This window comes from Emys orbicularis, chromosome 1 (genome assembly GCF_028017835.1).
Source record: "Emys orbicularis isolate rEmyOrb1 chromosome 1, rEmyOrb1.hap1, whole genome shotgun sequence".
NCBI lineage: Eukaryota > Metazoa > Chordata > Testudines > Emydidae > Emys > Emys orbicularis.
In genome coordinates this window covers 85440214-85454422 of record NC_088683.1, presented here as the reverse complement: position 1 = coordinate 85454422, position 14209 = coordinate 85440214, and the positions used below count along the sequence as shown (strand labels likewise).

The 14209-nt window shown below is 38.6% G+C and overlaps 1 protein-coding gene across 1 annotated transcript in view; it reads left to right on the top strand.

Moving 5' to 3' along the window:
• EEA1 (early endosome antigen 1) overlaps positions 1–14209 on the top strand; it is a 157827-nt gene that overhangs the window by 124644 nt on the left and 18974 nt on the right. The window contains exons 20-23 of the mRNA XM_065403979.1: positions 407–737; positions 3347–3448; positions 4186–4380; positions 5360–5542. Of these exons, the coding sequence (XP_065260051.1) occupies positions 407–737; positions 3347–3448; positions 4186–4380; positions 5360–5542 (811 nt within the window). The remainder of the gene's footprint in view (positions 1–406; positions 738–3346; positions 3449–4185; positions 4381–5359; positions 5543–14209) is intronic.

Sequence of the window (14209 nt, the reverse complement as noted above, 5' to 3'; positions counted from 1 at the left end):
TTAACTTTGTCTGGGAATAATGTGTGTGAGACTCTTTCATAGAACCAAAGGGTATGTTGCCAGTTGATGGATCTGAATATATTAACCTGTTCAGAAATCTGCTGAGTAAAAAACCTTAATTTGGGGTTTTATACATCTTGATTTACAATTTGCATGTTAGCTCTCCGGGGTAGTTCATAGGTGTAATGTTCAAAGAAGAACCACCAGCCTGAAAATGGGACTTCAGAGTATGTCATTCATTTAAGCGTAGAAACGAAACATCAATATATCATCTGAAAAAACATGTTTTAAATTAGTAGAACAATTAATGTATTTGATTATAGAGAGTAGATTTAATTACACAAAACAACTTATCGATAATTTTTTTAAGTTTTGTATTTCACTGTTCTCCTTTGTATTTGCACAGTGTATCTAGTACTAAATTGGATTTGGAGAAGAAATCTGATGCCCTGGAACAAGCAAAACAGCAAATATCAAAGCAAGGGGAAGAAAAAGCAAGCCTTAAACGGGACCTTGAGAAATTAAATCAAGAGACAAATAAACAACGTAAGGAACTAGATGGCAAGATTCAAGCAGCAACATCAGAGCTGCAGAAAATGAAGTTGGAGAAAGAAACTTTATTGAAAGACCTTACAGTTACCAAAGACAAATTATCAAAAACCATTGAATCCTTGAAGGATATAAAGGATGAATTGGAAACGGAGAAACAGAAAGGAAAAGCCGCTGTAGCAGAAATGGTAAGTTGTGGATTTAATCAGGCATCCAGTATTGGGTATTTTTCAATTTGCTCATTCATGATTGTTAGCTCTGCTTTGCATTGTAGTATGAAAACTGCTCATATTTATTGCAAAGATGATGGCACCAACTGTGGAAATTATGATTGCCTTAAGAAAAACAAAACTGAGATATAATTGTAAGTCCTGAATTAAGTTGTGGCTGGATGTTTTTATTGGTAAACATTGGTTCATACCAGAAACCAGACCCCTTTAGTTGCTTTTTAATCGAAAGAAAACCACAGACAGTGATGAGCATTGAAACATTTATATGTGAAATGTGGAAAACGCTGGACAGCCCTATAAAAACATAGGTTGTGAAACTTTGCCAAAATGCAACCCACATTTGAGAACAATGAAGTCAGTTTTTCTTAACCTATTATAGTTTTGGTTTTCTAATCTGATTCATGCAGAACACATTGGTGCACTTGTTATGGGTGTGATGGAAGATTGCTGGTTCTGGTAAGCATAATGGTGTCTGGAGAGACAATTATTCTATGCAATGTTGTAGCCATGTTGTTCCCAAGATATTAGAGACACAAAGTGGGTGAGGTCATATCTTTTATTGACCAATTTCTGTTGGTGAGAGAGATAAGCTTTTGAGCTTACATAAGTTTACAGAGCTGAAGAAGAGTTCTGTAAGCTCTCACCAACAGAAGTTGGACCAATAAAAGATATGACCTCACCCACTTTGTGTCTCTAATATCTTGGGAACAGCATGGCTACAACATTGCATAGAATAATTGTATCTGTCATTTTGGGAAATATCACACACTTGCAAGACCTGTCTGAAAGCCAAGTGATTCCAGTGACCTAAGAAGCGGCAGTATGGCAGCAAAATGCTTGGCCAGGAGTCCATTATTGTAATAAAAGTGACCCTTACTATTACTGTGTTTAAAACGATAATCCCCGTTTTTTTTTGTTTTTTAAACTTTGGCTGCTTATAGCAACATCAGCTAGTACAGTAGCAATACATATTTTGTGAATTTTCTATGTTTAAAATTTATTGTAGGGGTATTTTTCCCAATTTCTTTTTCTGTTTTGCGTCAGACCATCTCTCAGCTCCCATGTGTGATTGTTATTTTTATTTCCACTCAAAAGTAATCTGTATTTACAATTACAAATACCATTTCTCCCCACCTTCTATCCCTTTTATAAAAAGCCCTTTTGTTTCTTCTTTAACAAATGCCGATGATTGCAATGTTTTACAAAGGCAGGTCTACACTTAAAATGCTTGCAGCGGCGCCACTGTAGTGCTTCATTGAAGATGCTAGTATGCTGACAGGAGAGCTTCTCCCATCAACGTAGTTAACCCACCTCTGTGAGAAACGGCAGCTGTGTCAAGGGGAGAAGCCTTCCTGTCGACGTAGCGCTGTCTAAACTGGGGGTTAGGTCGATATAACTGAGTCGCTCGGGGATGTGGATTTTTCACACCCCTGAGCGATACAGTTATCCTGAGGTAAGTTTATAGTGTAGACCTGGCTTTAGCTACTTCTGCTTAATTATTTACATTATGGCCTTGGCTACACTCGCGGATTCACAGCGCTGCCACGGCAGCACTGTGAAGCGCAATTGTAGTCGCGCCGCCAGCGCTGCGAGAGCTCTCTCGCAGCGCTGCAAGTACTCCACCTCTCCGAGAGGAGTAGCTTGCAGCGCTGTGAGGGAGTGTGCAGCGTGCAGCGCTGCAGGCGCTGATTACACTGGCGCTTTACAGCGCTGCACTCGCTGCGCTCAGGGGGGGTGTTTTTTCACACCCCTGAGCGCAGCAAGTGCAGCGCTGTGAATTGCCAGTGTAGCCAAGGCCTTACTCTAATAACTGGAAGGGTTTACTCTTCAGTTTATACTATTAAAAATAAGGTCCATATCCTACTTCCCGGGAAGTCCATGGGAGTTTTCAGGGAGTAGGATTTGGACCTAAAGAGAGAGAGAGAGAGTGAGTGTGTGTGACAGAGAGAGAGAGAGGGTGAGAAAGAGATACGTTAAGAGATTTTTTAGATCACATTACTACAAAGGTTCCAATTCTGCCATCCTTACTTACTCTGTGTAATAGCTTACTCCAGAATTAATAAAGATGGTGTTTTGAGCCTATACTGTTCCCTGACAAGGGGAAGAATCTCAGTATTTATTGGTACCCTAAGGGGAATCACCCTTCCCTGCCTTAAAATAGCTATCCTTGTTGTTCCACTTCTGAGCTGCCAATCTAGGCCTCAATTGAGAAAAGCATCCCTATTCAGGAAAGCACTTCAGCACATTCGTAAGACCCAGGGACTTAAATGCTACTTAAGCACATGCTTAACTTTAAGAGTAAATAGCATTTAAGTCCATGGATCTTAGGAATGTGCTGAAGTGCTTTCCTGAATCTGGGCCTTGGTGACCTGGGAAGAATGACTAGGACTGGGTTCTAAACAGTTATAGTTTATAGCACATTGCGAGGATATTTCTGTGCCAAATACAGATTCTGATTTAAGAGAATGCAAGTGTTCTTTTTTGGTAGTTTGTAGTTTTTGTAATAATAGCTGAAATGCATTCAGTAAAGTTGACAAAAAATGCTCACTAGGTAATCTGTTTTTTAGGAAAAATCTTGCCAAGAAACTAAACACCAGCTTCAAGTACAGACAGAGTCTGTAGCTAAAGAACGGAATGAATTGAAAAACTCACTGGAAAAACAGGAAGGGGTAAGATTGCTAATTCCCAATTACAAAAAATAAAAATATATCAATGACAGCTTTTCCAATCACATATGCAGAGATCAGATTGGAGTGGGGGAAAAGTAGTGGTATTCTCCCAAGCCCTATGCAGTCGACACCAAAACCAGATGACAGTCACAGAAGATTGTGTGTATTCTAATATGATCATCCCTGGTTTTGGTGCGCTCTTCGTACAATACATACAGTGACAACAGATCATTGTCCCTCTGCTTTCTTACATTTTTTGAAATAGTTAACTATGTTAACATGTAACTTGTCATTAGTTTTCTGAGTTAACATCTCTTTTAAACGAATAGTGACAGTTCACACCTCTCAGATCTGTTGTTTCAAGCTTAGTTAGACATCTCCATACCATTGTATGTATTGTTTTATCAGTATGCTGTTTGGGAGAAAATTTTCAGAAACTCTTGAGAGATTTAGTTGTTTTTGAAAATCTCCCCGTAGAAGGTTATCTTTGTAACTATAGGGACTAGTCTTACCTTTTAAAAAATGAAAACGTACATTCTAGAGCACAGGATAGCCACGTCAACGATAAAGGATCTGCTGCCAAGCAACTGTGGAGTGGCCCGGTTTAGCCCCTCCATGAAAAAAAGTGCTGTACAATTAGATGTTAGCTGTAAATAATGTATTTGATGTACCGCAACACAAACTAATAATGATTAAGGTAAAGATAATATGCAGTTTTTTTATATTTTTAAATATAGATTTCTAAGCAGCTGACAATTGAGCTTGATTCAGCACGAGGACAAATACTGGAGATTCAGGGTGTCCTAAAAGAGAAGGAAAAGAATGAGCAGCATCTCCAAGGAAAGCTTAAAGAACTGAAGGAATCATTTGATCAGAAGAAAAGGCAAACTGAAACACAGCAAGCTGAATTAAAAGGTGCCCTTTTAGAAAAGGTAGTTCTGGCTTCTCTTCATTCCTCTTACTTACAAAGGAAATTAGTATTAACTCTGATGCAGGCTCCTGTTTTATGTCATTATGTGGGTGATAAAATAGCTATTTACTGTAGCTGAAATGTGTTACTGGGGAATGGTAAGGTCAGGATGCAGAACTGAGCCCATCAAATATTGTTCAAGGTCAAAACTATAAAAATGTTGAGTAGAAGGCCCAAATAGTGAATTATGGATTATGCAAGTAGTACACCTGTCATCAAATTGATAAAAATAGCTAGACCTGCTGTGTTCATTCTACTGCATCTGTATGCAATGTGGCAAGAGTTGCCATCTTGTCGCATAGCAGCATGCAGTTTCGTGAGAATAATTTAGACAAGAGTCCTCAGCATTTTGGAGCATCAGTGGTGGTTTTAAACAACTCATTTTGTATTGTAAGAAGAGAATAGAGAGTCTTAATGACCATATGAAACGTGAACTATGATGAAAAAGTTCAAACTCCATATAGCTTTAGGGATGTTAGTGTCATGTGCTGTACTATTAAATGATGTCTGCACTCAGTCTCTCATTTATCATATAAAGTATTGCAGTGGCTTTCTGTTGTTCTGCCCATGGAAACTGCAGGGTTTGGAAATACTGTTTAGATGTTTGAAAACGCCTTCCCATGTTTAATTATTCTCTTGTTGTTAGTCATTTATTTTTTTATTATATAGCAAGTAAATCACAGTATATTAATGTAAGAAATAATATGATTTAATAATGTGAGCTTGTTCAAATTTTGTAGCTGGGATAAATAATAGCTATAAGTATTGCAGAGTAAATCAAGAGAAAAGATTTATTGAAATAATTATGCTTATTTAATTAACATTTCTTAAAAATTAGTTTAACAAAATTGAGATAGCAAATAATCCATATTTTACATTTTATCTTACATGCCCGCTTTGTACTGTAAAATATAAATCCAGGATTCGTATGTGTGTTTCAGGCAGAACTAGAGAATAAATTACAGCAGCAGGTAACATTATCAGCACAGGAGCTTAAAGCAGAGAAAGGAAAACTAGCAGAGCTACAGAAGATCCATGAAAAAGATCAGGAAAATATGAAAGAACTTCAGCTGGATCTTTATGGTAAAGAATCTGAGCTGTTGGCAACAAGGCAAGACCTTAAGGTACAGTGTCTTTTTAAAGTCATAAGTGACTTAATAATGTTTGTCTTCAGGATGAATAGAAAGAAGCAAAGTGAGAGCAATGTGAAGAAAAAACTCTCTTGCTATATATAGAATTGTATTGTGTTCTTTCCCTCAGGACACAGTACATGTTGGAATTAATTTAAATGCCAAGTATTTTTGCCTGATGTACCTAGAATGCCCTTCTAGTTCACAAGTGTTTTGTAGCAGTGCTGTTGTCTGAGCTCTGGGAACAAGGTGAAGGATTTAGGAGTACTGAGTTCTTTCTTTACACATTCCACTCTGTGTAAAGCTTGTCCCCAGTCTTACCCCTGCGTAGTTCCCAATCTGTGGAAACAGAAATACAACTAATGGCATCCATTTCTGCCAGCATGCAAGGGAGCAACCCCAAGAGTATTTCCCTCCCCCACAATTTAGTGCCTTTTTGACTCCTTTGTATGGATGTAACAGGCTTTGACAGTGCTCCTCAGCTTGCATTCCTGCAACAAACCCGTTTAGTCTGTGGTGTTCTACAGGTGACCCAGTTGTTTTGGCAAATTTACATACTATTTTCATTCAAGATATATTTTTAAAGGGATTTCTCTTTAGTGGGACCTATTTTACATATAAAGTGATGTAGCCATACCATCTTGATTCAGATGCCAAATCTAAGTAGACCCTGACATTGTCAGTGCTTGGATTGGAGACCTCCAAGAAAGCCCAAGTACTGCTGGAACTGGTGTTGGAGAGTCAGTAGATAGTGCTTTTTCCTCTCAGTCAGTACTCATAGTCGAGGAGTCATAGAATTAAAACCGGAAGTGACCACTAGTTCATCTCTTGTGACAGCCTGTATATCACAGGACACCAACACCATCCAGCACCCACACACTAAACCAAACACCCAAAATTAGACTTACGTATTACAGCCCACAGGAGATTAGACCATTATGTGTCACAGACAGAAAATAGGGGTGACTGACTGAAGCAGTGCCCCAGCAAGTGTTAGGAAATATGGTGCTAGAGGAGTTATCTTTAGGGTGAGTTGCAAAACAATTGGCCCTGATCATGTGTAGTCATTAAAGGTTCTATGGCCCTTTCTGGAAAGAAAGGTCTATTAGCCCTTGTGTCTTGGCCAAACTGCAGTGCTCATAGACTCTAAGATCAGGAGGGACCATTATGATCATCTAGTCTGACCTCCTGCACATTGCAGGCCACAGAACCTCACCCATCCACTCCTTTAATAAACCTATAACCTCTGGCTGAGTTAGTGAAGTACTCAAACCATGATTAAAAGACTCAAAGTTACAAAGAATCCGCCATTTACCATAGTTTAAACCTACAAGAGAACCATGCCCCATGATGCAATGGAAGGCGAATTCTCCCCCCTTCCCCTCCCCTCCAGGTTTTCTGCCAACCTGACTTGGGGGAAAATTCCTTCCCGATTCCAAATATGGCAATGAGTTAGACCCTGATCATGTGGTCAAGAGTCACCAGCCAGACACCTGGGCAAGAATTCTCTGTGGTAACTCAGAGCCCTCCCATTCTAGTGTCCCATCACCAGCCATTGGAGATATATGCTGCTAGCAGTTGCAGATACCATCCCCTCCATAAACTTATCAAGCTCTGTCTGGAAGCCAGTTAGGTTTTTGCCCCCACTGCTCCCCTTGGAAGGCCGCTCCAGAACTTCATTCCTCTGGTGGTTAGAAACCTTTGTCTAATTTCAAGCCTAAACTTGTCGATAACCAGTTTATATCCATTTGTTTTTGTGTCCACATTGGCTCTTAACTTAAATAATTCCTTTCCCTTCTTCATATTTATCCCTCTAATGTATTTATAGAGAGCAATCATATCTCCCCTTTTTTTGGTTAGGCTAAACAAGCCAAGCTCTTTGAGTCTCCTCTGATCATCCTAGTAGCCCTTCTCTGCATCTGTTCTAGTTTGAATTCATCTTTCTTAAACATGGGAGACCAGAATTGCATACAGTATTCCAGATGAAGTCTCACCAGTGCCTTGTATAATGGTACTAACACTTCCTTGTCTGTATTGGAAATACCTTGCCTGATGCATCCTAGGACTGCATTAACCTTTTTCTTGGCCGCATCACATTGGTGGCTCATAGTCTTCCTGTGATCAACCAGTACACCAGGTCTTTCTCCTCCTCTGTCACCTCCAAATGATAAGTCCCCAACTTATAGCAAAAATTCTTGTTGTTAGTCCCTAAGTGCATAACTTTGCACTATTAAATTCCATCCCATGTCTCTTATTCCAGTTTTTAAAGTCCTCCAAATCTTCTTGTATGATATTTCGGTCATTGTCTGTATTGGCAACTTCTTCGAGTAGTGTCCCTATGGGTGCTCCACTGTAAGTGTCCCTATGAATGCTCAGAGTTGGGAATTCAAGGACACAACCTGGGGTCAGAGGAGGTTGGCAATAACAAGAAAACAAGGTTACCAGTCTTAGCAAATGTATAATTTTATAAATTTTAAGATTGTGGTTCTATTGTGCTAAAATGCCGTACAAACATGGAGGCAGTGTATGGGTTTTTGTTTTATAATAATATCATCACTGAACAAGACAGTTTAATAAAATGCTAAAAGACCACTGTAAAATATAGCTAAATTAAAAAGATGTAAAAAACAAAACAACAAAAATCCTATTGAGAAAATTCCAAATAATGATCAAAAGATCAATTTATTCTTAGACCACACAAAGAATACAATTGACTATGAACACATCCTTCTAAACTGTTTTCACCTTGGTACTTATGTGCTAAATATACAAAACCAGTAGATGAAAGATTTGGAGAGTCTTTATTTTTCCTTTTCCTCTCAGAGGATATTTTGTCATGTCATGGTGATACATCCCATGTTATATTATTAGTAAAGTCCTCCTAGTTTCCTCAGATATTGTTTCCTTTAATTGGAATTCTGGAGCCTTGTTGCAATTGATGTCACGGCCACCATAAATATTTAGAAATACATGACAGAGAGTGCAACTTAATGGAAAAGTAGGCCAAAAAATGTATTGCAAGTGGAAGTAGATTGATAAATATTTAGGGTTGCAAATTATATTTGCTAAAGAAGGTGGAATTTTCTTTTTAAAGAAAAACTAAGGATGCTTTATAAACTAACTAAACTTTTTGATGGCTACAGAATATAATGGGCTTGGCCCACAGTTACGGAAATGCAATGCAGTTCACTCTTTTGTGCCTCGTAGTAAACAAGTGTGTCCCTATTTAGTGTTTTTAATGTACTATGCAAAATAGATAGGCTCCAAAGATATTATAAGCAAAATATTTGGGGGGTAGTTCCTGAGATTCCTGTATGTTCTCTGAAGCTGAAGGCTAAGAATGATGTGCACAACTAATGGGACTGTTTTTACCTAAGGACACATAAAGAAAAACAAAAACATTATTGCTCCAAGAGCCCATCAGTATTTTATTTTTAACATCTTGACCTCTTCCCCCATCCCCTGCCCAACTTCACCTGCTGGGAGAAGGCTCCAGTCTTTTGTGCGGTGGGCTGGCCCTGAGGGAGTTACTCCTCACTGAGGCACTAATAGGTGATGATCCTCATTCTAAGATCAAGTGCTAATGCTTGGGTATCTGTGTAGAACATTTCAGTTCAGTTCTTTTGTGACTGTGATTAGCAAAGCAGGTCCCCATCAGAATTGCGAGTGTGACTTGCCAGTTCTCTGCTGTTCCTGTGGACGTTGGCTTCAGTTTGGGCAGTGTTTCTGTTTCCTTTTGTTCATTTGCCATTTTCCCCTTTCAGCCTTTGTGATTTCTCTTGAAATTGCAAACTCCTGGTGTATAGAAAAGCTATCACAGATCAATTTTGGAAGTTTAAAATTTCTGATTTTTCTGTCATTCTAAGGACTGCACATGGCAACCAGTGCACCTTTCCATGCAAAAGGATGTGAAAAAATGTCACACAAAATTTAAAATGTTTAAAAATTATTAAGAAACTGTTCTCTAAAATGTATATTTGAAAATACATGAGGGAGTGTGAGTTGATGGTAGAGAGATTTTGCTATTCCTAATCCAGCCATTCCAAACTCATACCAAGAAGGCATACAACCCTATGCCGTCATCCATATATTATGAATGGCAGTGGTTGCAATTGGTTGCCCAGGAAACCTAGGCCTTTCTCACTGTTGCAGTGCCTGTGAAGAGTGGTGGTCAGTTTGGTTTCCAGGTACATTTTTGGTTTTTTGTTTGTTTCTGTAAAGGGAATCATCATGAGACAGCACTTAAGAGAGAAATTTAGAACTCAGGATACATTTAAAATATGTTGAATTTCAGAGGTGAAATTCTGTCTCTATGGAAGGTGATGGGAGTTTTGCCATTGACTACAATGAGACCAGGGATTTACAGTTTGACCTTTCATATGTAGAAAACCAAAACAATCAGTTTTGTTACTGGAAAAGGTTTTCTTCCACCTGTTCCCATTCTTCCTTCTCTGCTTTCACTTCCATAGTCAACCTGTGGAACTCTCTGCCAGAGGATGTTGTGAAGGCCAAGACTATAACAGGATTCAAAAAAGAACTAGATAAATTCATGGAAGATAGTTCTATCAATGGCTATGAGCCAGGATGGGCAGGGATAGTGTCCTTAGCCTCTGTATGCCAGAAGCTGGGAATGTGCGATAGGTGATTGATCGCTTGATGATTACCTGTTCTATTCATTCCCTTTGAAGAACTTGGCATTGGCCACTGTCGGAAGACAGGACACTGGGCTAGATGGACCTTTGGTCTGACCCAGTGTGACAGTTCTTACGTTCTTATGTACCGGGTCTAATAGTTACAGCTGCTGGGGTTTCCTAGAGCAGTGGAGGCTCTGGGGTGGTTTCAGTTGGGTCCTGCCTGGCACTCACCCCAAAGTAGCGGCTCTTGCAGCTCCTATGCTGTGGGGCTGTCTGGGCTTGGCTGTCTGCTCCAGGTGTTGCAACCTCCAGGGTTGCAGCACTGCTCTGGTTCGACCCTGCTCCCTGCTTGGACCAAATTTGTGTGACTGGAGTTGTGACCTGGCTCATGGGATTGCAGTGCCACTCACTCAAATTTGGTCTACCCGAACTCCCATCATCATGACAGATGGGCTAACCCTAAGTGGTGCTGGGACCCCAGCGGTTGCAATGCCTGAAGCAGAGAGGCAAGCTCAGTCAGCCACGTGGGACAGGAGCCACAGGAGCTGTCACATGACTCTTCAAAACCCAATTTTGGATCCCAACCCTGTCCTACATAGAGCATTGGTGCAAAGCAAAATGGAAGCTGTTCTCATAGTTAACTTTATTAGACCTAGTGGTCATCATTATTTTTCCCAGTTGTTTTTTTTAATTTGCTGAACCTTTGTGATTTTTTATATTTGTTCTAAATCTCCTGTTATCTCTCCCCTTAAGCACATCTTTTTGTTTGATTTTTTTTCATTATAAGTTCCTGATCCTGCAAATGGTTACACTTGTAAGTAGTCTCATTGACATCATGGGACTACTCTTGTGCATAACTGTATGCAGGTTTGGGATCTACCATTTTAAATCTCTTTGTAAATGTTTTGAATGATTTATCGAGTTTGTGACATCACAAAAAGGGGAAAAGCTGCGACCTGTTTTTCAGCTAGTTATTTTCATGAGTTTCATATGACAATGTATAGTTACAACCTCAGTACAGAAACTCTGTTTCTAACCATTTTTATCATTTCATAAAGGTGAAATGCAAAGAAAAAGTGCCTGTTGTTGTTACCAGACTTCCCTGTATTGACTCTGTATCATCAGCTTTGAAATAGGGCGCCCGACTATAGTTCTTCCTAAGTTAGAACAAGTTCACTTTTTGGGCTGAAAGCATAGCTAGATTATGAGAGTAGAGAAGGAACAAGGCTGATACTGCATGTCTGTTAATATTAATTAAATTAGTTCTAAGAACTATTTTCAGTCTCTCTCTTATTTTTGCTTAAAAAAAGGGAGGGAGGGGGGAAATGTTCCTACCCTCCTTAACCCAGGACATGCTGTATAGCTTTTATTGCAGTATAAACTTAGAAAGTATGTGTTTTAGATTAAGAAAGTGAAGAAAAAATTTGTGTTCTCCATAGGCAGTGATCTAAAAAGCAATGGTGACACAGAAGAAGTATTTTGATATTCAGATGTTAAAGTAGTAGAATCGCTAAAGTCAGGCAATTCTTGTAGCAGAATTTCATCTTCTCAAATGCAAAATTTACCACTCATAGGCTACATAAAACTAGGGGCCTTGCTTAATATTAATAATAAATACACCTGAGTCAGAACCACAGAATTTGGATTGCATCTGGATCCAAAGTTTGTGTTGGGGTTCAGGTCCAGGGTTTTGGTTTGGCCCCATCGCTACAATGAAGTATCTCATTCATGGTGTGTTGAAACATCTGGAGTCATTTTGTACAATACAGATCTTTGAAACATATAAACTAGATGATCTTGAATGTTTTTCTTGTCACTTCAGGTCTTTTAATAGAAGAAGGATAGTCATTGCAAAGCAGTGATTTAGTCCACATGGTGTCAAAACCAGTTTTGTTAAAGAGAAGTTTAAATAAACTTGATTAGGTCTGAATGTGAGATACCCTCACTGTTAGCCTTCACTTTAGCTAAATAAAAATATCTTTGGAATGGCTAAATGGTTTAACACAACTTGGCACACAGACTCTGGGAGGCCAAGGTTTCAGACAGATATGAAGATAGATGGCCTCAAGCCATGTGGATGATATGAACTGAGGTGGCATGTATAGTGGCTGGGTAGGATTGGAGGGCATGAGTTGAGCTGTACTGATAGCACCATCTGCTGGCGTGAGAATGGAATATCATTGTTAAACTACTGAGCTATTTCTTGACCTTCCTAGCTAAAGGAATCAGTCTGCTGTGGAAGCTGCACTATGATGAAAAGCAGATCATGGGAGTTCAAGGGAAATCTTATAGCTTGAGATATTTAGGTGACAGTGTTCCATGAAGGCTAGCCTTAGATCAGACAATTGCTCTGGTGAACCCAATTCCTCCTCTCCTTATCAATATAATTAAAGAAATGAAGGGCTGGTTAACATCAAAGCCTTTATTTTAATAAGGAACATATGTTATGTCACTTTAGCCAAGGTGAAAAGATTTGGTGTAATCTGAAGGGGTGGATGGTGGGACAGAGGTGTGCACAATAATGTTTTAAAAGTCAAATTTGAATTAATGTAGATTGAAAAGAAAATATGACGTGTGTGTGTGTGTGTGTGTGTGTATGTATGTGTATGTATATAAAATACACGCACCTCTATACATTACAATTTAATACATACTTTTTCAGTTTAAAAAATTGCCTTGTGCCTCCCCCCACAAAAATGGCACCAAACCAATTCACTTTGGCTAAAGTTAAAGTTATAGAAAGGATGTGTTCCTTTTTAAAAATAAGGGTGTTGATCTCTTGCAATTCTTTAACTGTATTGATGGTATGTGTGAGGGGAATGGATGGATGGATTTGAGCTGACAAATAAATTATATTCTCTTTTAATATATGTAAATTGGGGGGACTTTATATTGTTTACAAAAATTGCTCTTTTTTTCAAAAAGTTACATTTTCTGTAAGTGAATGTGTAGTGCTCATGAAAATGAGGAACTGCTAGCCCTGGGCTGGATCGAATTAAACAAATAGATAGTGTATGAGATCTTGCAAATGCACCTCAGTCTTGGCCTGGATGCTTTTCTAATCTAGTCCTGGTCTCTTCCATAGACGATGCCAGCAGTAGAATGTATTTGGGGAATTACCTTGCTTCATAGCATAGTCTTCCTGGTTGGTGTTTTTTTTTATTTGACCTTTTCTCTCTGTGTATTTGCTTGTAATTCTTCCCTCCCATCCCCCACTCCCTCAAATTCAGATTACACATGTAATAAAAAAGGCAGAAAGGCTAGTGCACCTAAGCCACTGTTACCTTGTACATATGTCCTCAGAATATTTTCTAATGCCTCCTCTGCTTGTCCCATCCCCTGTTTAAGAACATTCTAATAAATATCCCATTGATCTCATTACTTACCCAATTTGTACTTTGTTTTATTCCTTATTCAAGAATTTAAAATTAAACTAGCATTAACCTGTTAATAGGGCCCTTCATTTTTTGTTTTTATTTTATTTAATTTTTCCTGGGAATTTATCAGTGTTTATTACTATAAAAACAAAAATAGATGAAAATCAGTGGGAAAAACTATTAATCATTTTTCTGGGTAAATATCAGGGGTTATTTTGGTGGACGGAAGGAGAGGGGGAAAAAGTATTCAGTAGATTAATGGTTTGATGAACGAATTCAATATGATTTGCTACAGAACTAAAACAGCACTCAAAACACGTCACCTCTGAGTTTAAGAAAACAATATATCTCTAATCTGAAAATAAAACTTTTCATTTCAATAAACAGTTTACTGTTGTAGACTTAGAACTATTAGTCTTTAAATATTTACATTTAATAATTGGGCCACACCATTTGCAGTGCAAATACTCAACTTCATCCCTTTTCTCCTGTTTTTGTTTTTTTTTAAACTTTTGAATATTTCCTTGTGTTCTGAAATGTATTCTGACACATATTTTCATTTTCTTCCCATTTTAGTTTGTCAGATCTTTAAACCATTATCTGCTAACAGCTTGAAATGTGTGCATGGTGGGCGTGAGATTCATCAGTAT